This window comes from Xiphophorus maculatus, chromosome 2 (assembly GCF_002775205.1).
Source record: "Xiphophorus maculatus strain JP 163 A chromosome 2, X_maculatus-5.0-male, whole genome shotgun sequence".
NCBI classification, from domain to species: domain Eukaryota; kingdom Metazoa; phylum Chordata; class Actinopteri; order Cyprinodontiformes; family Poeciliidae; genus Xiphophorus; species Xiphophorus maculatus.
The window spans coordinates 10085617-10109477 of NC_036444.1; the positions used below are offsets into that span (position 1 = coordinate 10085617).

At 38.0% G+C, this 23861-nt stretch overlaps 3 protein-coding genes across 14 annotated transcripts in view; 2 read left to right on the top strand and 1 right to left on the bottom strand.

Annotated features, from left to right (window-relative positions):
* The window catches only part of LOC102218264 (semaphorin-4B-like), a 56119-nt gene extending 46981 nt beyond the window's left edge, over nucleotides 1–9138 (top strand). For both annotated transcript variants that reach the window (XM_023352181.1, XM_014468492.2), the window contains exons 9-15: nucleotides 2117–2298; nucleotides 2665–2815; nucleotides 3050–3260; nucleotides 3662–3777; nucleotides 4131–4288; nucleotides 4390–4475; nucleotides 4580–9138. In XM_023352181.1, coding sequence (XP_023207949.1) covers nucleotides 2117–2298; nucleotides 2665–2815; nucleotides 3050–3260; nucleotides 3662–3777; nucleotides 4131–4288; nucleotides 4390–4475; nucleotides 4580–5352 — 1677 coding nt within the window. In that variant the 3' untranslated portion in view covers nucleotides 5353–9138. The remainder of the gene's footprint in view (nucleotides 1–2116; nucleotides 2299–2664; nucleotides 2816–3049; nucleotides 3261–3661; nucleotides 3778–4130; nucleotides 4289–4389; nucleotides 4476–4579) is intronic.
* Nucleotides 9139–9740: 602 nt separating this feature from the next.
* LOC102218001 (ras and EF-hand domain-containing protein-like) lies at nucleotides 9741–23070 on the top strand. 6 transcript variants are annotated; one of them, XM_023325133.1, is made up of 18 exons: nucleotides 9741–9880; nucleotides 9975–10262; nucleotides 11646–11798; nucleotides 15957–16056; nucleotides 16330–16425; nucleotides 17432–17509; nucleotides 17587–17702; nucleotides 17800–17868; nucleotides 19062–19143; nucleotides 19260–19330; nucleotides 19434–19608; nucleotides 19697–19798; nucleotides 20356–20500; nucleotides 20732–20813; nucleotides 20953–21067; nucleotides 21156–21269; nucleotides 21385–21461; nucleotides 22256–23070. In XM_023325133.1, exons 1-18 carry the CDS (start codon nucleotides 9756–9758, stop codon nucleotides 22356–22358), a joined length of 2091 nt encoding a protein of 696 aa, XP_023180901.1. In that variant the 5' UTR covers nucleotides 9741–9755; the 3' UTR covers nucleotides 22359–23070. The 6 variants fall into 6 exon arrangements, with proteins under 6 accessions (XP_023180901.1, XP_023180905.1, XP_023180908.1 ...); XM_023325137.1 differs by having other exon boundaries at nucleotides 20359–20500; XM_023325140.1 differs by having other exon boundaries at nucleotides 17438–17509.
* LOC102217752 (peptidyl-prolyl cis-trans isomerase FKBP8-like) overlaps nucleotides 23063–23861 on the bottom strand; it is a 29574-nt gene continuing 28775 nt past the window's right edge. For all 6 annotated transcript variants that reach the window (XM_023325199.1, XM_023325183.1, XM_023325177.1 and 3 more), the window contains one exon: nucleotides 23063–23175. In XM_023325199.1, coding sequence (XP_023180967.1) covers nucleotides 23089–23175 — 87 coding nt within the window. In that variant the 3' untranslated portion in view covers nucleotides 23063–23088. The remainder of the gene's footprint in view (nucleotides 23176–23861) is intronic.

Below are 23861 nucleotides of genomic sequence, written 5' to 3' on the forward strand. Positions count from 1 at the left end.
GGACACAAGAGCCCACAAAAGAACCCCTGGAGGGGTAAAAAAAAAAGTGTTAAAAGTGTCATCACCCCCCAATATCACCACCTAACATCCTGCAAGCCAAAGAAGCAGCACCAACTCTTAATTTTTTAAGTGGGATCTTTAGGCAGGCAGAACCCCAGAGAGGCAGACTTTGTGTTTTTTTCTCTTTCCCTCTGCCCAAGCTGTTTGGCAGTTATGAAGGCCTTTCAAGGCCTTTCTTTAAACCTCTGATCAAGCAGTAAAAATTTTTATTAAAACAAATAAGCGTTTAACCAACCTAAAAAACATATTGTTAAATTCTTATTCAGCAAACGTAAACACTTTCCCCAATTGTTATACTCTGTAGAATTTGAGTCAGTACATTTGTTTTATTAATTTTTCAATCGGTCCTCCATCTCATGTTGTTGTTATCGTAAATAAATAAATGAATTAATTAATAAATTATTCAGATGTGTGATGGACACAGAAAGATAAAAGTAATTCTTAGGAAGGATTTTTTTACAAATTATAAAATAGATAAGTCAAATTAAGAGTATTTATGTAAGTATGTTAAGATACACAGAAATATACTGAACTTCTATAAATGTTTGTATTTCTTTGGGGGATTTAACATGACTAATTCAAGCTTACAGACTGAACTGACATTAGACAAAGCTGAACTCCTGGGCATTAATCTCCACCAGGCATCGCCCAGAAGGTTTAAACTGTCATTATTCAACTATTTACTTAAGTTTTCCAAACATTCAGTTTAGAGGCTCCATTTACCAGAATCAAGTAATCACTCACTCATGTAGTTTTCTCAGAAATTGTAAAATGAGGAACTCATCTTAAAATTTCCTGGTACGGATTACCCACAAGGGAATTTCCACAAACTTGAACAAGAATCCTTAAGTGTAGAATGTAAGCCAGAAGAAAAACAAAAGCTGGTATAATTGGCTACAAATGGTTTAAATAAAATACTAAAATCTACGCTTTGTTTCTGTTATCTCCCCAAAGCCAGTTTAAATCTCTGCAGAGGCTGCTTTCTCTGTCATTATGCATGTTCAGGTGTTTGCTGCTTTAGCTCTGCATCATCGGGGCAAACCTGGATAAACAATGTTTTGCCGGGAACAAACAAAACAAAGTGTGTTCTCATTTGCGTGATTTGCTCTGTTTCCCAGAAAGCTGCCTCTGGCAGCTGGCCTGTCCATGAGCTGCCTTTCGAACAAGGGGTGCTTTTACAAGAGGATTAATGAATGGAATGCATTTGCTTCAATTATTTAGTAGTCAGTTTAAGATCACAATAGCTTTAAATTATAAAACATGGGGATGCATGTTCCCTATTATCTGCCTGGGTTGCTGCAATAACCACAGTCATTGCTTCAGTATTTGTGATGGATCATTTCATCCCTAGCCAGGCTCCAGTAGTCTCCTATGAGGGTACCTGACCAAGGTGACCTCATAGGTCATTTAGATCATTCAGGTGTTGTTGTTGTTTTTTTCCGTCTTCTGATCATCACCCTTTCATCGTTTTGGATATGTGGGAACACTCACATCTGAGTCTTAAATCCATCAGATCAGACATCAAACTTCCACTCTTGTCTCTCAGCATGCATTGCTAAATTAGCACTCATGTCAACAAGATCCTGTGTCACTCATGGCACTATAAAGGATTATGCCAAGGGCAGCAAATCAGAGGGGCTATGTCAGGGAAGAGAGGTTGTTGGGGGGCATTGTTTCTTTCTCTTTTTCACTTAGAAGCACTTGCCCTCTTCAGAGGACCAAGTGTGTTTTATCTATGCCTGTTATGATGATGTAGTTTGTTTTCATGACCTAGAAGCATTCTGCCTTGGGGTAAATCTCAGTGGGAGGCAAAGCTGATTGAGTCCATAAGGGGTTAATATTTTTCCTTCTTCTCTGGTTAATCAGATCCAACTTTGGACCAAATACACTCTGTCTATGCTTTCAGAAAGAAGAGGGCAAATAAAAAGAAAATGAAATGACATGTTAACAATGTTGAATATTCCATACCGGTCTTCAGGAACTTTAATTTATGCTATTACACCCTTTACTGACCTTGAGCCAGACAGACTTTTAACCTCCAGTATTTGTCTTGTAGGGCGACATTGGAGGCGAGAGGGTATTACAGAAGAAGTGGACCACTTTCTTAAAGGCCCAGCTCCTGTGCTCGCTGCCTGATGATGGTTTTCCCTTCAATATAATCCAAGACATGTTTGTTTTTACGCCGAGTCCTGGGGACTGGAAGAACACTATGTTTTATGGAGTCTTCACATCTCAGTGGTGAGGATAAAAGTTTAAAACACCATACCAACAAAATTTAGCAAAAATATTTCCAGTATGTAAAACATATTTCAAAACAGATTAAAGTCTATATTAAGACATCTAAATCTGACAGGTGTAATATTAACATGAGTACGATTGTTAGGCAAGAAATTAATGTGGTCCTTTTGAAAAGTAGGGAGTATAATAATAGTATGAGTTCAAATTAGAGATGACTCTACATGGACTCTGATTTTGATGCTGTATGAGAGAAAACTGTGTGTACTACTTCTTGGAATATTCCTGCTAGAAACCTACACTTTTTGTGAAATCTTAAGGGCAATTTCTAATATTTTTGGATTTTTACGAAACTTTTTTGTCACTAAGGTATAAAGGTGCGTCAGGAAGCTCTGCAGTCTGTTCGTTCACGATGGACCAAGTGGAAAAGGCTTTCAATGGGCGCTACCGTGAGGTCAACAGAGAGACCCAGCAGTGGTACACATACAATCATCCTGTCCCGGAGCCTCGGCCTGGAGCTGTGAGTACATATTTGCTGCCATCTGCTGGAGAACCTGAACACATATTAACATCAACACACAACAGAGTCATGTCAGTTGCAAGACAGACATGCTTTGGTCTGCACATCAGTTATGATCTTAATGATTAATGACCAGACTGCTATTTGATAAAGATTCTACCAAACCACTGTTTGTGTTTTTATCAAGTGTGATAGAATATATAAATAAGATCACTTGTTTTGTTGCCCCCATAGTGTATTACAAATGCTGCCAAAGGGATGGGAATCTCTTCCTCGCTGCACATGCCAGACAAGGTGCTGAATTTTGTCAAAGACCACTTCCTGATGGACAGCGTGATTCGCAGCCAACCTCTCCTGCTGAAGCGTAACGTACGTTACACGCAGATTGTAGTCCATGGAGTCCAGACAGCTAAAAAGGTGTACAATGTTCTTTTCATTGGCACAGGTAAGGCACTTTCCACCAGTATTGAAGGCGGTGCTTTCAAGCATGCCTTTTATAGACAAAAATATGTCTAGTCTCTAATGGCATGTGTTACAATTTGAAAATGTTCTTTTCAGGTTTTTCAGGTTGTTTTCAGTTTAACATTTTTACTCTTTATATTAAAAATGCAAAATCAACACCTCTATAGTGTGGCGGTGTTTCCAATTTAGAGTACCATGACTTCAAAAGTGCTTGTTATAAAAGAAAATGATTTTTAATGGTCTCTATGACTTGAGAAACAATGGAAAGAATGATTGTTATTTATTTATGATTCATGCAGGGGTCTGTTTTCTGGCTCTAAATTGTAAGATGTTCCCTTTAACATGAGTCTTGTCTCATTTTAAGCTAAGCTATGTGTTTTCTAGATGATGGAAGACTCCATAAGGCCATTAACATCAAAAACAAGATGCACATTATTGAAGAGATGGTAATCTTCCGTGACTCTAAACCGGTACACCAAATTGAGCTGGACACTGAGAAGGTAAGGAGAGCTGCTTGGAAATAAATATGTTGAATCTATCTCTAAAACTTTCTCATTATACAACTTAAACAGTCTTAAAAAGTTTTTCAAAAATTTCCCCAGTGGTAAAGAGCTTTCCTCTAAAGCAAATGATACATTTTCTTAGTGGGATCTGCAAACTTACTAGACGTGGATGTGTTACACTTCCTGAATGTCAGCATACATAAACTTCCATTTTTAAATCAGGGTAAATAAATACTATTTAAAATGGCTGAAAAAAAGACCCTTTAAAGAATGATTACACCAGGAGTGGACATGGAAGTCAATAAAAAAAGTCACACAGACATTTGTCTAATGCCTCCTGTCTTCTCCAGGGTCGGCTTTATGTTTCATCTCTCTCTGAACTTGTGGAGGTTCCACTAGCTAACTGCACTAATTATCAGAGCTGTGGGGAGTGCATCCTTTCCAGGGATCCATATTGTGTCTGGAACAAGGGGCAGTGCGTAGACATCAGAAGTGCTCCTGCAAGCAAGTATGACCCACTCTGCACAATATTCTGGCTAAAACCCAGTGTGAAATGCAAATATTAGATGATGCAAACACAAGCCCAATGATTTGATGCATGTGTTTCAGTGCTCAGCAGCAGGATGTAGATGAAGCAAATACATCAGTCATTTGCAAGAAGCCAAGCCCACGGGTTCCTAATCATCCTCCAACACGTAGGTGAACTGCTCCTCTAAAAGCTGTCAACTTATTGTGTGAAGTCAATTATTATTCAGATAGCACAGCTTGCTACATCTTTTTCTGCTTTGCCTTCACACAGGATCATCTTCATGCCAGGCAATCATAATCCCAGCCAACACTTTCAAAGTACTGCCATGCAAGCTGCGCTCCAATTTGGCTGAGAGAAAGTGGCAATTCAGCGAAGGCACAGGTCACTTCCACTACCCCAGCCCAGAGGGGGGACTGGTGGTGGTCGCTCAGGCAGGCAGGCAGGAAACCTACGAGTGCTGGTCAGTGGAGGAAGGCTTCATGGAGTTGCTGGCAAACTACTGCGTGAGGGGCGAAGCCAGGCAGGAGAGCACCACCTTGACGGGCCGTTCCCGTGCGCCACAGCTTTCCCAAGAGGAAGTCATTTTTCTGCCAGGGGAAACCCTCTCTCCGCAGATAAACACCAAAACCTACTGGAATGAGCTGATTGTTGTGTGTGCTCTCCTGGGATTTTCCGTGGTGGTCTTCTCTCTGTTCGTGATCTATAGGAACCGTGACCACATGAAATCCATGCTGAAGGAAGGGGAGTGCCCCAATATGCAGCAGAAGAAACCCCGAATTGTGGGCAAACCTGCTGAGAATTTACCACTAAACGGCAGCACTGTCACAACATCGGCGTCAGATCACAAAGGGTACCAGACCCTTAATGACAACTACCTTTGCAGCACTCCACCTCATGAGTGTTCCTCGCCTGACAACACCAAGAGCTTCTCAGAGTCAGAAAAGAGGCCTCTGAACTTAAAAGAGAGCCATGTAGAGATTTCTCCCTCATGCCCGCGGCCTCGAGTCAGACTAGGCTCTGAGATTAAAGACTCTATAGTGTAAGACTGTCTGCAAAGAGCTGGAAAGAGTGCGCTTGTTGGTAAAGACTAAAATTTATAGGAGGAAGAGTACAGCACTCCGACAGTGAAACATTCATTACAGATATTTTGCACTTTGTCTACTTTTGTTCTGTCCCTGTGGTTCAATGTGCATTTCATTTTATTTTTCTCCTTCACACGGTGCATTCGGAGCAACTTCCAGTTTGCCTTCTGATGCTCTCACACATGGCTCACAGAAATATAACAAGCACAGAGGTGGCATCAAAACCACTTGTAAGGGATTGTGTTTCAGGGCATTTCAACTTTCTCCGTCCATAAAATACACTGGTAATGCTTGGAAATGCAGGGTGTTTCTCAAGGTTTATGTCACTGAGTTTGACACGGTCTCTAATGTTTTATTGTCATTCTGCCATCTGTCGGTGTTTGCGCTTCCCGGAAGCTACACACTAGTTAATGTGTGTTGCAAATTTCAACTCATATACAAACAAGTCTGACAATTGAAAGACATGGTTCCTCAGTTGTGGAAAAACAAAAATATAAAAAGCGCATCTAATATGACAAAGTGCCTTTTAAAAGTTTTCAAGTCTTCTGAATTTTTCTATATTTTGTGTTGTTACAACCACAAAATATGTATGTTATTTTTGCTTGATACTTTACCACAATGTAGTGTGTCTTTGTGAAGTAGACGGTTTTATTTATTTTTTTATTATGTTTTTTTTACAAATAAAAAAAAAAAAAACATGGGGTATTTCTCTATCAGGTTTATACATCCATACACCTAAGTCTTTGAGTAGAATTTTTCAAATATTTAACCCCAATTGGATTAAGGTGTAGATTTTCACAAGGACATTATAATACATGAATAGGCTTTGATCAAAGTCATTCCATTCTACCTCTGGGGTTATGGGTTTATTGTTCTGCTAGGATGTGAACTTCAGTCTGATGTTCCACGTTATAGGTTTTCTGTCACAATTCCTCTTTACCTCGATCTGTCTAATGAAGTCTGACCAGATTCCCTATTCCTTTTGAAGAAAAGCATCTATGACTGTGTCATGATTCTGACACATGTATTTTTCACTGTAGTAGCGCTGATATTTTCAAGATGATGAGTGTTACTTTCCCACCATTTAGCGTTTTGCACAGAGTCCAAATAGCTTTGGGCTGTGGTAAACTGCAAACAGAAGTTATTTTAGTTTGGTTTCAACAATGACTTGCTTCTAGTTACTTTTCCATAAAGGTCGGATTTGTAGAGTGGGCAAATAAAATCTGTCCTCTTAACAGAGTCTCCTGCTGGAGTTATGCTTTTCTGCAGCTGATCCAAACTTATCATACGCTCTCATCTGCTTTTTTTATTATCTTCTTGCCCAGTCTCTCAGTTTAAATGGACAATTATGTCTTGGTGAATTTACTGTTGTGACATAGTATTTCCATTTTCAGATGACCTTTGGCTTGTAAGATATCCAAAGGTTGTGATTTTTCTTTCATAATCTTTCCTAAGCTTCTTTAAAATTTCATCCCTGACCTGTTTTCTGTGTTCATTGGTCTTCATGATGCTATTTGATCTCTAATTTCCCCCGAGGCATTTATTAAATATGTGTTTTTACACTGAGATAAAATTGCACACAGGGGCACTCAAATTACTAATCAGGTATTTCTGGAAAATAGTTGGTTGCACTCAACTTTATTTTAGGAGTATCAAATTGAAAGAGGTTTAATAGAAAAGTACACAACACTTTTTACATTTTTATTTGACAATAAAGATTACTTTTTTCCTTCCACTTGATGATTCTGTGGAAGGAATCATCAAGTGGTACCTTTTGTTGGTCTTTCACAGAAAGATCCAACAAAATACATTGAAGTTTATGGTTGTAATGTGACAAGATATGAAAAAGTTCAAAGATTATGAATACTTTTGCAAGGCACTTTAGAAAACATTAAAAGCATTAAAATTTCACATAAATCCCACAAACTCGACTGCTAGAAGAGAAGAAGAATACGTATATACAGTACATAGATGAAGACAGATAAGCTCTTAAGCATGTAAATATTCTTATGATGAATTTTGACTTTTCTACGTTTTCTGTTTCTACATGCGACACAGAGAGAAATCTCATTCTGTTTTCCATCACGGTATTTGTCACAAGATCGGCGGTCTATGCAAAGCGAATAATGTGAAGTGAGGTTGATCAACATAGGATAACCTCACCTCGAGATTGGGTAAGCACAAGGTTTTGTTGCTGTGAATTACTTTAGAATCAGTGCCACTAAAAAAAGAGCAAAGCTACTCTTTATACAATCTTCAAATATGCAGCGTATTCTAGCCATTTGTGGAACGCTCCAGAGCAGAAGGCAGTGAAAACCTTGACAGGCTGGCAAAACGGGACAGATTACGAGGGTCCAGGACTGTTATGTAAATCTGTGGCGGCTGATTTATTGCAGCATGATGAAACTGTATAAATATTTATCATCACGATGTGGCAAAATGTTTTGGTTGCACAGAAACATTTTTTATAACCCCTTCTTCAGCGTTTCAAATATATATCACTGTTGTCACAGGGAAGTAGGGGTGAAAATAGAAATATTCTGACTTAAACGTCCCACATCTGTATAGCCTCAGCGTTAAATTGTTAGCCAATGAGTCTTAAAGATGAAAAGTATAAAAAAAACAACCTCTGCCTGCTTAAATAGTTTTGAGCGACCATAAGAGCAATAAGATCCATTCCCATCCAGAGACAAATACATGAACCAGTGCACTGAGTAATCATATTTATGCAGAAATAATGAATGATGAACGACAATAACTGCTAAATTCATGGATATTTCATCATTCATAAGTTGTGTTTTAGTTTGGCTCTAGCATTGTGACAAAGTAAAGAACTTAGAGCATCATAAAGAACAGGCATATTGCTGTGGGATTTGCACATGATGTTAAAAAGCCTTATTATGTTGCAGGTTGTGGCTCCGAGTATAAATTTGCCTCGGCAAATGGGATTAAAATGCCTTCTGAACAAAAATCAGGTGATGTGCCTCTTGAGACGATAAACTAACCAGGTATTAGAGCTTTAGAGTTATATAAGACACTGCAAGGTGTCAGAGAAATGGCCATATGTGGAAACAGTTGAAAACAGTAAAAAGATTCGTACCATCATATAATAGTGGCACAATTGTCTCTGTCATTGAACATAGCTCGTTAGGTGTTTTATTAGTTTAGTTCACTGATTGGGTGGCTTCAGTCTCAGCCAGGGACTGAATTTTTTTCCTAAATCACAACTCCTAACCACATCTTCAAAAAATAAAAAATGTCAAGTATTACATTTCCTATAAAAGTGTTTGGGGTTTTTTCTGAGACTGCCTAGCTGCAATCACTCATGCAGTGTAAAAGACTCATGCTTTGACTGTTAATAACGTAAACAAATGGCAGCTTTTGGTGAAGTGACTGCCATGAACAACAATAAATGTGCTATAGTCAAATGCATTGTGGCGATATTTTACTCAAAGATGATGTGCAGGTACATTAAATACAAGCTTAAACTAATAATGCCACTGTAAAAGTATTGTCGTCTGCTCTCTCTCCTAATGAACCACTGTAGTCAGGCCTTCTATTAGATAGCACACGTTGCTCAGACTCCTGTCAACATGCATTGTACAGCCAGTAAACAGGTTTTGTAAAGTTATTTTGTAAATTCAGCTGCCAATGTACAGGTATTGTGAATTGTATTTTTGTATCATATCACTACTGTTTTGTTTTGTTTTTGTATTGTATATAAAAAGCACTTTATTTTAATTTTTCAAATAAAGATGAAAAAAGATTTTTTTTTTCCATTGCTTCAGAATTACTGTGAGTTATAAGGCAAAATGGAGTAAGTACAATTGCCACTTCATACATTTGTTCAAGATTTGAAGCTAATTTATTTATCATGACTAATGTTACACATTTTTTAGAATCTTGAAGTTGTTTAAAGTTTCTTATTTTGGTGCACAGAGTATTAAATTCAGTGAAACCATATTTTACAATGGAAACTGGGTTTTGCAAATTGAATTCATATTTCATAAGAGTGACAATTATATAAAGGTTTATAACCAAAATAAAATAATCTCCACAGTTTTATCATTAGTAAAATTAAATTACTGCGATTTAAATTAAACAAATACATCTTAACAGTAATAATAAGTGCTTTAATTATATAACAATTTATATAAAAATATATATATATTTTTTTCTCACAAATTAGATCTCAATAATTGCTTTCTTCTTGGTTTCTGTGTTGGGATGACGCATTCCAATAGAGAAGTAAAGAAGTGTCTGTGATAAAAGCCTCCCCATGCGCTACACACCAAAAGCAAACAGACGTAAGCACTTGCTTATCTCTCCTGGATCTGCAGCAGGTTACCTTCGCTTCTCTCACCATGCATAAGCCTAACAAACCTCAGCTGCTGCAGGAACTGGGAGGCGGCCCGCCCACACCGACACCTGGACCAACCCGTGTCTTCGTAGGAGGACAGAGCGTTTATTTGTCTCAGACGCCGCTGAAGTACGTACATCCAAAGGGAGGTGGATGACCCCATTTAAATTTTCATACGCTCTAATTTGAATGCGATTTTTTTTTTTACTATGAACCGACCCAGTCTTAGAAGGCTGTTTTCCGCTTGCGATGTAAACAAGTCCGGAAGGATCGAGTATGAGGACTTCACAGTGGTCTGCAGGGAGCTCAGCGTCCCGAACACTGAGGTCCAAACTCTGTTCGATAAGTTCGGAGCTTGTGAGGACGGCTACATCGACTACAGCCGGTTTTCCTCCAGGTTTCAAGAGGTTTCAGAGACTCTCAACTTGGCGTCATTTGGCGCAGGAGCAGCTCCGACTCCGTGGGAAGAGTTTGTGGCCAGGATAGATGAGGAGTTTGTCCTCTCTGAAAGGTAAAGTCAATAACCGGACGGTAAAGTCAATAACCAGACCGGAGTCTCACTTTGACCAGGATTATTTACATACCTGTGATTACAGCACTTCTTAGCCAAAATGTTTTGCACAATCTCATTCTTTTAATGTTTTCACTTTTAATCATGCTACAACCACAAACTTTACTAACAGAGTAGTGCATTGGAAGAGTAAGACATGGCTTTAACATTTTACAAATCCAAATCCAAAAAGTGTGGCGTGAACTTATAGGACAAAAATTTCTTGACAAACTCAGATTCATTGTTTAGCGTCTGTTGAAATCAAATTTACAGTTTAATACTTTATTATGCTCTGTTCTAAACCATTACAATTTAATTTTGTCTAAATGTTTAGGCTTGAAGGTGAACTGGGTTGGAATCTGTTGGGTTTAAGCTTGTTTATATATATATATATATATATATATATATATATATATATATATACTTAATACTTAAAAAAAAAAAAACAGAATTGTCTGAACCTTTATATCTGTTGCTGCTTTTCCAGACGATAAAGACTGTTGGTTTCTTTTCTATTCTAAATAATTTTTAGTGTCTTCTAAGATTTTCTTGTGTTTATCCCCATCTGTTTTCACTGTCCCTACTAACCAAAAACATCCCCTCAGAATGATGTTACCATCATGGCATTGTGTTATTTACTGTGCACTGCAAAACACAATCTTACCAAGTACTTTTGGTACAGTTTTTAGTGAAAATATCTTGGTGCACTTGAAATAAGAGAAAACTAACTTACAAGTAACATTTCAGCAAGATATATCAGCTTGATTAAGTCAATAATTCCTTAATACTGATGGAAAAGTTAAACACTTTTGGGGTCCTGTGGACTCGGTGAGGCACTATACAAGTACAGACCATTTACCATTTTAAAGTCCTCTAAGTTTTGCAATTTTTATTTTATAACTGTCAAAAGTTTTTCACCAAATAGCTTCTGTAGAAAGGATGAGAAAAAACCTTGTGTGTAATTTTCCTGGAAATAAAATCAGCTTATCTTTTTAATCCATTTAACTTCAATTAAGCATTTGATTAAAGCATGATTGTTGCAATGAGACTGCATTGATTTAGGAAAGATAAACTTAACGTTTGAACAAGCAACTAAATATGCCATGGATGGCAAGCAGATGTGTATTTTGAAAATGCTGGCTTTTAATGAGACACGCTTAGTAACAGTCAGAAATGAAAATTTGGGTTAGGACACATTTTAGCTTATATTTACAATTACACATGTATTGAAAAGAGGTTATTCATCTACATATCACTTGTTTCTCAGCCTCTCATTTCTTTTGGGTGTTAGGTTGCTGTTTCTTTCTCATTGCTGTTTGTAAGTTTTTGTTCTACTCCTTATAGTCTCAGGGAGCAGCTGGCTAACCTTTACCAGGCCATTCACTCCTCTGCAAACACAACTCTTCTGCAGCCGTATGAGGACACCATCCACTCCCTTGTCAGTCTAAGCCTGGAAAACAAACTAGTGAGTGAACAGTTGGAGACCAGTTTGAAGAGGTAGGAAAAATAATGAAAGCTTTCCGTTTGTAGGGTCAGTGAAGCGAGCCGTTGTCTTGGAAAATGAAAATAAATGAACATGTAGGTCATAAAGAGCTTCTGCTCGACTAATGAAGTCCTTTCCTGATCCTCCAAAGATTGCTTGTAAAATATCCATGAGGTAAATTTAATGCTTTGCTTCACATGTCTGTTTTAAAGGGAACCACAGCTAATTATGAAAATAGACCTTATTTTGGAAATATTTATCTTAGATGTAAAAACAATACAGTAATAATACTGTAGGTTATTTAGTTTTTATAAATTTAAATAAAATATTTTCACAGGAATGTCGCCATGTTTTTCACACTGCAATGCATTCTGGGTAAATGACGTGTAACGGTCCAACTGCCTAAACAGTGATTAGTAACGTTATTAAGCCTTTTAATTTGAACCGGACCGCATTGAAAACGATCGGAACATAGAAATCAGAAGAGGTGATGAAGATGAGGAGGAGCAAACAGAAGAAGAGGACAGAGTTGGCCGTAGGAGCTGATGTTTCGCTGTTGCCTTCAGCTTCATAAATGAAACAATGAATGACACTTACCTCTGGTCGGACTGTGTGACCCGGCGTAGCTCCACTACCAACACTTCGTTCGGTGTTGGTAGTGGTTTTACAGTACCGGTGTTCTAGCTCCATTAGCATTTCCAGTAGTAGTAGCATCTCCATTAGCATTACCAGTAGTAATAGCTCCATTAGCATTACCAGTAGTAATAGCAGTTCCATTAGCATTATGTTGAGAAAAATGATTATTTTTGGTGGTTAATACAGCTAATATATGACATGTGTAAAGGTATAGCCAATACTTTGGAACAGTTTTCTGTGGAACATGTGGGAACTGACAATAGCAGACAAAGCAGGGCCTTTTGCCTCCCCCACACACACAAAGCAATAAAATTTACATTCCAATGGGAGTGGGACTTCGAAGGTGTCTGTGAAATCTCATCTTAGGATGTTTGGCGTCAGGGATCTGCCCGTATCAGATGGAGATGAGCACGGGGTAGACCGCCCTTTGCTTAGATAAAAAACAGACACCTTTGCTATAAATCAGGGAGTCCCAACTTTATCTGGGGGACCTGAGGGAGTTCTAATTGGTCGAAGAGCAGAACGCCTACTTTGCATATATTAAATAGGGAAACACCTCTTTAGTTTATATTTTTCCAGGTCAATACCAGAGAGTCAGAGTTTTTTCCATCTTTTTCTCCACGTGGGCGCCTTTGTCTCTCTGTGTCTCGTGTGTCTTCCCCCTTGTGTGTCTTTATTTTTTATGAGAAAATGCATATCTCTGTTCCTCTGCAGCTTTGTTGTCGATTGCTTTGTATGAAATTAAACTCTGTGATCTGTGACGTCAACACGTTTTGTTGTTGTTTCGTTTTACCAGCACGCGGTCGCTGCACGTCGCCCACTGAGAACGTCACTCGTCGAAGATCCCGGGCAAAATTAAAAGAGGAAGCAGGAGCCAAACGTTTTGTCCAAGGCTAGCATTAAATGATCCTCTTTTTTAATAATTACTAGTAGTAATAGCTCCATTAGCATTTCCAGTAGTAATAGCAGCTCCATTAGCATTACCAGTAGTAATAGCTCCATTAGCATTACCAGTAGTAATAGCAGCTCCATTAGCATTACTAGTAGTAATAGCTCCATTAGCATTTCCAGTAGTAATAGCAGCTCCATTAGCATTACTAGTAGTAATAGCTCCATTAGCATTACCAGTAGTAATAGCTCCATTAGCATTACTAGTAGTAATAGCTCCATTAGCATTACCAGTAGTAATAGCAGCTCCATTAGCATTACCAGTAGTAATAGCAGCTCCATTAGCATTACCAGTAGTAATAGCAGCTCCATTAGCATTACTAGTAGTAATAGCTCCATTAGCATTACCAGTAGTAATAGCAGCTCCATTAGCATTACTAGTAGTAATAGCTCCATTAGCATTTCCAGTAGTAATAGCAGCTCCATTAGCATTACCAGTAGTAATAGCTCCATTAGCATTTCCAGTAGTAATAGCAGCTCCATTAGCGTTGCTTGTCTTTTGACGTTTCAATCAGCGTCTGTGGCGCTGTGTCTGGTTCGGCATCAGCTGTGCTGCTTAGAGTTCGGTGCCGCGATAACAGCCACACCGGACGTAATTTCCACCGACACCGAACCTCCATGGATCCGGTCGGATCGGTGATGTCACTACCGCAGGCAGTATAGCTCCTGTTAGCATCTCAAAGAGCGTCCAGCTCTGCCTGTCTCAGCGGCAGCACGGCATTTATTTTTAGCTCGTTAAGGTAGCGATCACCTTAATGCTACCTTAACGTTGGCTGTTAGAGCCTTCGATGGTTCTGCCGGTATAAATAGTGCAAAGTGTTGCGGAGAAATATCCACGGTCCAGATTAGGTCCTTATTTGTGTTCCACTCCAGCTCTCGCACTGTGCTCTTCTTTCTTTCATGTGGGAAATTATCCAGATTCAGTCTCAATTTTTATTTTTATTTTTTATCACAGCCGATAGTGACACCAGTCAAACGCAATATGACAAGCAACTACTGGGGTAAAGTTAGCCTTCCCGCGTTTACTCTGTAGACTCCAGTACAGAATGGACCTAATGACGCCATCAACCCAGCGGTGAAAAAATGGCGACCTCCATGGGTGAAAAAATATAACAGAGGATGTACATTTTTGAAGCAATGAATTTTGACGTATCAAAAACAGCAATCTTTTAAGTAATAGGAAAATTGCAACATATTTAGGCCATATTTTGTTCAACTAGTTCAACTAGTCGTGGATCCTTTTAACAGGAGCTATGCCTTGGCTGAGCAGGTCACATCACTATAACTGATCTAATCTTTTGTTTGCAAAGCTGGTTGGGGAAAATTAGATTTGTTGGATCTCATACGCATTGCACACATTCCCCGTTTAACAGTGTTTCTCTTTGTGCAGTAGGATAGGAAAGGGTAAAAGTTTTTTTGTTTTTGTTTTTTTAGTTAAAATAGTTAATTTGTGCTCAGCAAATCAAAATTGAAATAAACATTTAAATAACTGCACAGTCCTAGCTGTCCAGCACAGCAAATTGTGCGGCGTTAAATCCACACTTAATCAAATTTATTTGTGTAACTCATTTCAGTAGCATGTCAGTTCAAAGTTCTTTACCTGGTGAATACCTAAAATGCATCATAAACAGAGATAGTCAACAGTTGTGAAAACAAATGTTACATTTTGTCTAGTGCCACTGTTAAAACAATCAGCACACATCAAATATGTTATTTGGTGCATAATAAAGTATAAGTATTATGGTTCAAAAGCAACTCTAAACAGGTGAGTTTTAATCTTGATTCTAAATAACTTAACATTTCCAGTTTTCTGGAAACTGTTTGAGATTTGAGGTGCATAGAAGATGAATACTGCTTGCACTCGCACGTATGCGGTTATCAGAAATTGTGTTTAACTTTTTCAACAGCACTTTCTACTCTGTTGCTTGAAAGAGTCAATAAACTTTCACACTGCATATCTAACACTGCAAAATTTCCTGCAAGTGAGGCAGGAGTTGCGGATGTAATTCTGCATGGCAGGTTGTGCCTCTATCTGCAAAGAGGAGATCTGGCTTGGCCTGAATCCTTCTTGTCTTGTGATTGCCCTCTCAGCAATCACACTTGTCGGACACTAGCTTTACAGTTCATTTTGTATCTGCTGCCAAAAATGCAGCTATATATACAGGAGATGGGTATAGTGATTTTTCTGCCCCGTGTCTGAGCTCTCTCTCAGGTTGAATTTGTGCACAGTATGAGAAAGGTGACATTCATTCCCTGAAGGAAGCAGGAAGCTTTAAATACACTGCCCTGCCCGGTTATTTAGCCTTATAAGAAGCCAAGCACGTCTTTCTATTGTGTTTTAAAGCTGTCTGGGAATCAATTAGCAAAGTCTAATTGACAAAGCGCAACTCATTTGTGCGCTGAGCTAACGCACGTGTGTGGGGAAATAGATCAGCACATATTTACAAAACTCTGTCCCTCCCTTGTCTCTGGTTGAGTAGAGTAGTCAAATGTGAAGTTTTGACTGAGCGGACGTGTGGACTTGAGCTTTGGTTCAGCAGTTGTGAGCCTGCAGTTCCAACACGTCTTATCCACTTTTGTTAAAACAGAGCTGAAGAGTTAAATACCAGTCGGCTGGCAGAGCTGGAGGACGACATTCAGCAACATTTAGCCCAAGCAGAGGAGCGGGCCAGAGACGAGGTGAGTGCTGTATGTACAATTTTTCTTTCCTTTCATACTCCTTTATATGAAGAAAATCAAAGTCATAAACATATACATAATGAGTTAATGTTGCATTTAGAGTGCAGTTTAATTCCAGCTGAAACAAAATGGTTGTTTTTACCAGAACCACCTACATAGCTGTGGTGAACTCAACAGGTTATGTGTCTTTCTCACAAAGAGGGTCTGTAATGTCAGATGAAAGCCCCACTTCAAGCTCTTAGCCGGCCTGCACTTCTGACTGCTTTGGTTTCATGTTTGCAGGAGCGAAAGAAAATGGAAGGAATCATAGCAACCATGCAGAGGAAATACAACGATGAGATTGCAGATCTGCATGCAACAGCTGATCAACTGTTAATGGTAGGCCTGTCACAGAAAACAATTTACACTTTAACAACTAGGACAACAAATTCCATCGAAGACTGTCTAATGCATTCAATGTTTGTTTTCAGCCTGTCACACACATCTGAAACACGTACACATTGTTTTCTAAAAACTGTAAAAGATATGCTGCAGGTATTTTTGAAAGAGACTTTAAATACTATGTTATTGTATTGGGATTTTAAGTGGAAGTAGAATAATCTGTAATGGCCAAGTTGGTGTACTCAAATAAATTTGCCTTATATTTTATATGTATCTTTAGATGTATATTTATGAGTATTTAATCATATATATGTATAGATACTACATACTTACACAAACTGTGTAAGGGACAGTTGTCCTGATCTGGGACAAGTTGTCCCAGATCAGGATGGACTAAAGGACTTACTTTGCTAGGTACTGCATAAAAACTTGGAGAAGTGCCTGTTCATCGCAACCAATCTGAAAGAAATGCACAACAGTTGATGATATTACTCATATATTTTTTTAAAAAACTTTATTGGAAATAACATAAGCCTTTTCTGAAACTACAGAAGGCAAAAATAAAACACAAAGTGCATATGTTTTAACACAACTGCTGTCTGTTTGTGGAAGCGCTTGCTACTTTTGTCCTGTAGATGGCCACAGTTGACAGTAAACACAAATGATGAACCCAGTTCTTCCTTGTAAGCAGGATTACTGATTAATGCTGCTCACACTGATGAGTAGAATGTGTGGGCTCCTTAATTTCAAGAGATTTATTTTAAACCTAAGCCAAACATGTGTTTGAGGAAATCTGTAAACAGTGATCCCAGACTTCATTGTTACTTCAATATGTTAGACTTACAAGTAATGGTGTATAAAGTGTATAAAATACAATTTTTCCTCATTCTCCTGTTACAGTATTTGACAATATATGAAATGTTAAATAAAACTGGCAGCAAAGTACAGAACAGAAACATGTTTCAGCTGTCTAACAAAATGTTTATATGGCTTTAATTTGGAGAACCAGGAGAGCTCTGAACTAAACCACGCAAAAGATGAGGTGATCAAACTGAACAAACAGATCAGTGATCTCTTACAGGTAAAGAACTCTGGATTCCAAGTCAAATATATCGCATGCACTTTGGGTTAAATTGCTTATAGTGCATCTATGTGCAGGAAAAGGAGCAGTTGCGAAGTTCTCTGGTGCAAAACCAGACAAACATGGCTGTACTCCACTCTGAACTGGACAAGCTGAAGAACATGTTTGGAGAGCAAAAAGCCCAGCATGAAAGGTAAAGGTTTTTTTTTTTTTCTGGTTCAACTAATAAATGTTGTTCCATTGTTTTATGAAATGGAAGTGTATGATTTTTCTTCTGTTGGTGTTCACAGAGAAACAGAAGTATTAAAAAAGATGGTGACAGAATATCAGTCGTACTCTAATCACATTCAGATCCTCCAGTAAGTCCACCTTGATCATATTTCTTGTTTTGGATGGCCTAATGAAGAATGCCAAAATTTAGATGATTGTTATTGTATTATTATTGTATAGAACAGATAAGATTTAGATATCAACATGGCCTCAAAACTAAAGGTCAACAATAGAAAATCTAACTTTTTAAGCAACCGTAACAAAATTAAAATGACTTTCAAAATAGAGAAGCAATCAGTAATGCAAATATCATGGTGGAGAGGAATAGTAAGGTGAGGAGCCACTTGACCCAGGCAGCTGTAATCTGTATCACTTGAAGTCTATGGAGATTTTTGTGATAAACCACACAAGTCACTTAAGCTGTATTTGAGTCGAGGGAGATATTGCCAAATACTTTTGGCAATATAGTGCTGGCTGTTATTTGTATGATATTGAAAATGTAGGTCTGAGACTGAGTCACTCCAATCTAACGTCTGTTTATACACAAAGAGCATCTTTGCGTTGTATAACATTGGTTTCTGCTCTTCTTATTGATCTATGTGGCTGTAAGGTGTACCCTTACCAGAAGAAAAGCTTAGTTATTTGTACAGCAAGTAGTCTATTTGACAGGCTCTGTTGCTGGTGTGTGTGCTACATTAGTGCTTCTTGTAATTCTTCTGAAAAAAATAACGTAATGATTTTATAGGTTTTGAAATTGAATTGTATCTGCTATGAAAACTTTGAATGCCTCTGTAATCTTTGGCGAGCTCCTGTAATGAAGTAGTCATAAAATACTAGTATTAGAGAAAATATTTATCGTAAATCTCTTTAGCTGTGTTATAATTAGTAGATAGAAATCTCAGTTATGTTTGTATTGATGTGTAATGATGGCACTTGACAAAATATAATGTATACTGGTTTTCTCAATTCTGTGTCTTCTGACACAGAAGTATTTTATGAACAGAACTTTAACTGTTTTGTTGCTGAAATAAACTTGATTGTTTTGTTTGTTGCTTTAAACACAATTATTTGAGAAAGGAACAAGCTGGACTTGTTTTGTAACGTGCTGCTAACAAGCAGCCCCTTTTTCCTTCTATAAGAGGAAAAAAATGACAAAATAACGACTTTGAAAAAAATTTAAGCTAAAGAGAAATTACAGAATGAGGAACAGCTTTATGTTTTCCTCAAGGAACTGTATGAATATTAATTATACACTCTTGTATTTTGTTGAACACATCATCAGGGAAATGAACAAGAAGCTTTATGACAGTAATGATGGACTGCGCTCAGCTTTAGCCAGTCAAACGGTTGCAGCTAAAAGGAGGGTGAGTTCCTTGTTTGCTCAGCTATGTTTCCTCATACCTGCTGGCATTGTCAGAAATAACCTCAATGTCCTGCCAAGTGCACAAGTAAAATAAAATGTTTCTAATCCACTAAACAGCTGTCTCCTCAAGACGAAATCCCTGCCAGGAGAATGAAACCTATTCGACAGAGCACACTCAATCATGGCAGGTATATGGAGTCCCTGTGCTCACCTGCATGACGACTCGGATCGATCACTGGGAAGATCAATTGTCACAACAATATTCAGACTTGTGTGTGTATGTGTGTGCAGATCCAAGCAGAACCCCAGCATCTTCCGCGTGTCCACCTGGGCTGACCGGTATCTGGACAGCGGCTTGCCAATGGACACGGTTGAGAGCTCAGCCAGTGACTATGATACTGACGACAGCATGAGTTCTGTGGAAACTGTGCACCACAGCTACTCGTTCATCCCGTCAGACATAGAGGTGAGGGGAAAAACAGAGCAGTATCAATTAAAAACAGCAACAGTTTTTATTCAACCCTTTAAAATGATATTTATTTTGGTTGTTGCAGATATCAGAGGTTAGGGCCGAGGCTGCGGTCTCTGTAGCTCCCAGCCAAACCAGCTCCATTGCTTCATCCCTGCGAAAACGCTTGTCTGCCTTTCCCACCAAGGTAAAAAAGCTTGTATTCATAATATCTTACAAACAAGCAACAACATGGACATAGACAAATTTGTTGGAATTCAAATTAATTAAATAAATTCTGATTTTATTAGTGCAGGAGTTATCTCATATCTTTTGGCATCTTTTTTTCTATCCCTCTGTTTATTTTGCTACATGTTGTAATAAGACAGATATTGGCCAGTGGCTAAAAGAAAAGGGCCTTACTTAGTTGTGGATTACTAATTAGGAATTCATAGAATCTTTGATCCAACTATAGAACTAATGAATGAATACATTTACTTATTTATTGGATCAATTATGCCATTAGAGAATGAAGTGTAACTGACTAAATAAACTCCATTTTTATTTCATGTGGACGATAGAAGAAGGTTAAACATTCATATTGTTGTATCCTTATTCTGTTGTTTGTACAATACTTTGTATGATTACTCGTCATTGCAGGACAAGATGCCAACTTCAAAATTGCACAAAATATAACAACTGCACCTCTTAATTTATATTATTGTGATCTCATATTCGTAATTTTCTTTGTGACTTTCTTTGTAGCAGTTAGGGGACAACATCACAGTGACAGAAGGACCTTCACCAGTGTACCGTGTTGTTTTAGCAGGAGATGCAGGAGCTGGAAAGTCCAGTTTTCTGTTGCGGTTGACACTCAATGAATTTAGAGCAGACATTCAGACAACGTTGGGTAGGTAACACTAAATATGTTGCCTTCACATACACAAGTGTTTTTTTACTTACAAATACACTGGAAAGACCCTGAAAATGGAGTCTGTGCTGAATTATTTTATCCCGAGAGCTTCTACCTGCTTTACTTTTTACCCTCTGATCTGTTTTTAAGAAATTTGTTAAAAAATTAATCTCACAGTTGTGGATTCCTGGCTTCAGATATTTTAACATGATACATTCCTGCACCCAGGTATTGATTTCCAGATGAAGAAGATGCAGGTGGACGGAGAGATGATGAGTCTGCAGATATGGGACACGGCCGGTCAGGAAAGGTACACCGCTTCCTAGAAAAAAGTTTTATCAAGACGGTAGCGACATGGAAAAATGGATTGCATCACTGTAAATGTGTAAACATTGACTCAGAGAAAGATGCACTTTGCTTCAAAAGAGCTGTGCTTCCTTTTATTTTAGGTTCCGTAGCATTGCCAAGTCCTTTTTCCGTAAAGCTCATGGAGTCCTGCTGCTTTATGATGTTACCTCAGAAAAGAGCTTTCTGAACGTCAGAGAGTGGATAGATCAAATTCAGGTATCCACAGCTCTGATGAGACATTAAATACATTTCACAGATGGCTGTGATGCATATCATATGTCTCCTTCTGTTTTTTTTTTTTTAGGAATCCACAGATGAAAAAATTCCCTTTTGTATTGTCGGAAACAAGGTGGACCTCCGGGAGCAACTTCCTGAAGGAAGCTGCGTTTGCAGCTCACATGGAGAAAAGCTGGCCAAGGTGTTACTTTCACCACATGGATGATTGTTTTATAAAGATGTTCAGCCCTCGAGGTGTCAGAGTAAACAGTCTGCAGTCAGGAATGTTAACGCTTTGCTTTGTCTTTGCTTCGCAGGCGTACGGCGCCATGTTCTGTGAAACGAGTGCCAAGGAAGGAACCAACATTGTCGAAGCTGTGCTTCATCTAGCACGGTAGGAAAGTTGGGATTTGTGTTTTAATTTTCAAGCCATACATGGCACATTTCTACTAATTATGTCATCAAAATGTTAATTATATTTTTATTTGGATTCAGTACACACGAGGTAAAGTGTTTCAAACTTAACATTTTTAAAGGATTTTTCCTGAGAGCTGGTTAAAAAAAAAGTATAATGTTCTTATAACTAATAAGAACATCATATGACTTATGAACAAAGATATTTAACAGAAATGTTGAAAAGCAAAGCCCACATTCTGCACAGTATATGCCCTCAAGAATAAGTCAGGTCACCTTTTGCATGAGTTACTGTGTCAGTGACGCAGAGCTAATCAGCCTGTCTGCGCTGAGGCCTAAAGAAAGGCAAGGTTGTTTAAATAAATGCCTTCACCTTCCGCCAGAGCAGTGTTTCTCAATATGCTCTGCATATTTTAGATGCGTCTCTGTTGCAGAATACATGATTCATACGATTGCGTGGTAAAGGATACAATAAATGCCCACCAATACCATCAAGTGCTGCAGAAGCCTGTTAGTCACTCACTTATTCAAATCAGATGTGTTGCAGAAGGGAAACGCCTAAAACATGCAGGACAAACCTGAGGACCGGAAATGAGAAACACTGCTCTAGAGAATACGCCATACGTTCTCTATGAGGGTCAGGCAGGTTTAGTGTTCATGAGTGAGCCTTCATAAAATGTATAACTTTTTGTTGACGTGGCAAAAATGCCTATTCTAAAAGTATTTAAAGCATATTGAGATGCACCTGTGCTTGTCTTTCTTATGTTTCTACAGAGAAATAAAGAAAAATGGCAAATTGAGGTGGGAGTCAGAATCTCAGATCATATTGAATGAAACTCTCCCAAAGAAGGTTGTTAAAGGTTGCTGTGGACTGTAAACATGAGGACAGAACAATGAAGAATATCATGCTGCTTGTATCTCAAAAAGGAACAACATTAAGCTTGTTTACATTTGTTTTTACTTTATTCTATTTCACCTCTTAACTGTAAACATAGTTTCGTGAAGCGTTACTTTTTGGTCAAAATGAAGGTTTTTGTAGTAAACTGCACATGTATAATTACAAATTGACATCATGTATTTTGTCAAAAATATTTAAGCTTTTATATTTATTTGGAAATGGATAACGTGAATTAGGATTTAGCCTAAATATATTTAATCATTGTAAGAGTTTGTCAAATGTTTTTATTAAAATCTCCCTTTGTAATCAGGACTGTAATGCTAACAGAGATGTATTTGTTTAGAGGATTACATTTACCAACATCTCCTTCAATATTTTATGGTAAAATATATTATAACATTTGGACTTTGTGGAGTCCAAATGTAATTTTGAGCTATTTTACTTAGTGGGTTTTTTTTACACTTTTTAAAGCATCTTTGTAAGCAAAAATAAAGGCAATCCCTTCCCCAAATAAAACTGACTGCAAATAACTTTTATAAACTTATCAACTGACTCTCTTCTAAAATCCACTCTTCGGTAAAAACATTCAAAGCTCAAGTTCAGTTTTCTTCCCGGCTGTGCTGCTCATACGGTGGGGACCTGCTGGTAGACAACTGGAAATCAATCAATTCCAGTGAATCACATATTTTTTCCTTCCTGCTGAGGAGTTTTAGTTTCTTGCGGTCATAATCATTGACGTCACCAAGCTGCCAAATGCCACCACCAGAGCTCCCAGGATGAACTTCCAGGAAAGTCCCTGAAAACATAAGAGGGGAATGGTATGAATCTGATTAATTTATCATAATATCAAATGAAATGAATGAGTTGAGTACAATTAAAGCCAGATATTTACATACACTATATAAAAAGATGCCAATCTGGGTTTTTTTTTGTTTCTTGACATTAAATCCATTTTTTTTTATCTGTTATGATTACTGTAATTTCCATTTGCCAAATGCCAGAATGAGTGAGAATAGAATTTACAACGTTTTTTTAATTTTGAAGTTTTTGCATACATTTCTTTAGTATTTTACATAATGGTTTTTGCACCAATGTTTTGGGTATCCTTTGAAAATCCTTACACAATAGTCTCATGGACTTTTGGCCCATTGCTCCAGACAGAACTTATGTAACTGAATCAGGTTTATTGCCCACACTCGCCTTTTCAAATCTCAGCAGAGAGCAGGGCTTTCTGACAGCCACTGCAAAGCACTGACTTTAACTAATTTAGCTTTACAATTTCTTCTGGGGTTGATCCACACATGAACATGATCACTGGAGATTCCCATGGTGTTTATGCTTACTTTTTTAAAAAAGATTATTGGAGCCATGGTGTTCTCAGAGCACATAAACTTATACATTTGAGATAAGTAATACAAAAAAAAATGTCTTATGGCATTTAGCAAATGTAAAGAAATATTAGTAACCCTAACTAACCTAGAA

Coding starts and splice junctions, on each gene's coding strand:
- LOC102218001 (XM_023325133.1), top strand. CDS start 9,756: ATGCATAAGCCTAACAAACCTCAGCTGCTGCAGGAACTGGGAGGCGGC. Junction 17,703..17,799: donor CAAAAAGCCCAGCATGAAAG/GTAAAGGTTTTT, acceptor TGGTGTTCACAG/AGAAACAGAAGTATTAAAAA. Junction 19,331..19,433: donor AGCACACTCAATCATGGCAG/GTATATGGAGTC, acceptor ATGTGTGTGCAG/ATCCAAGCAGAACCCCAGCA.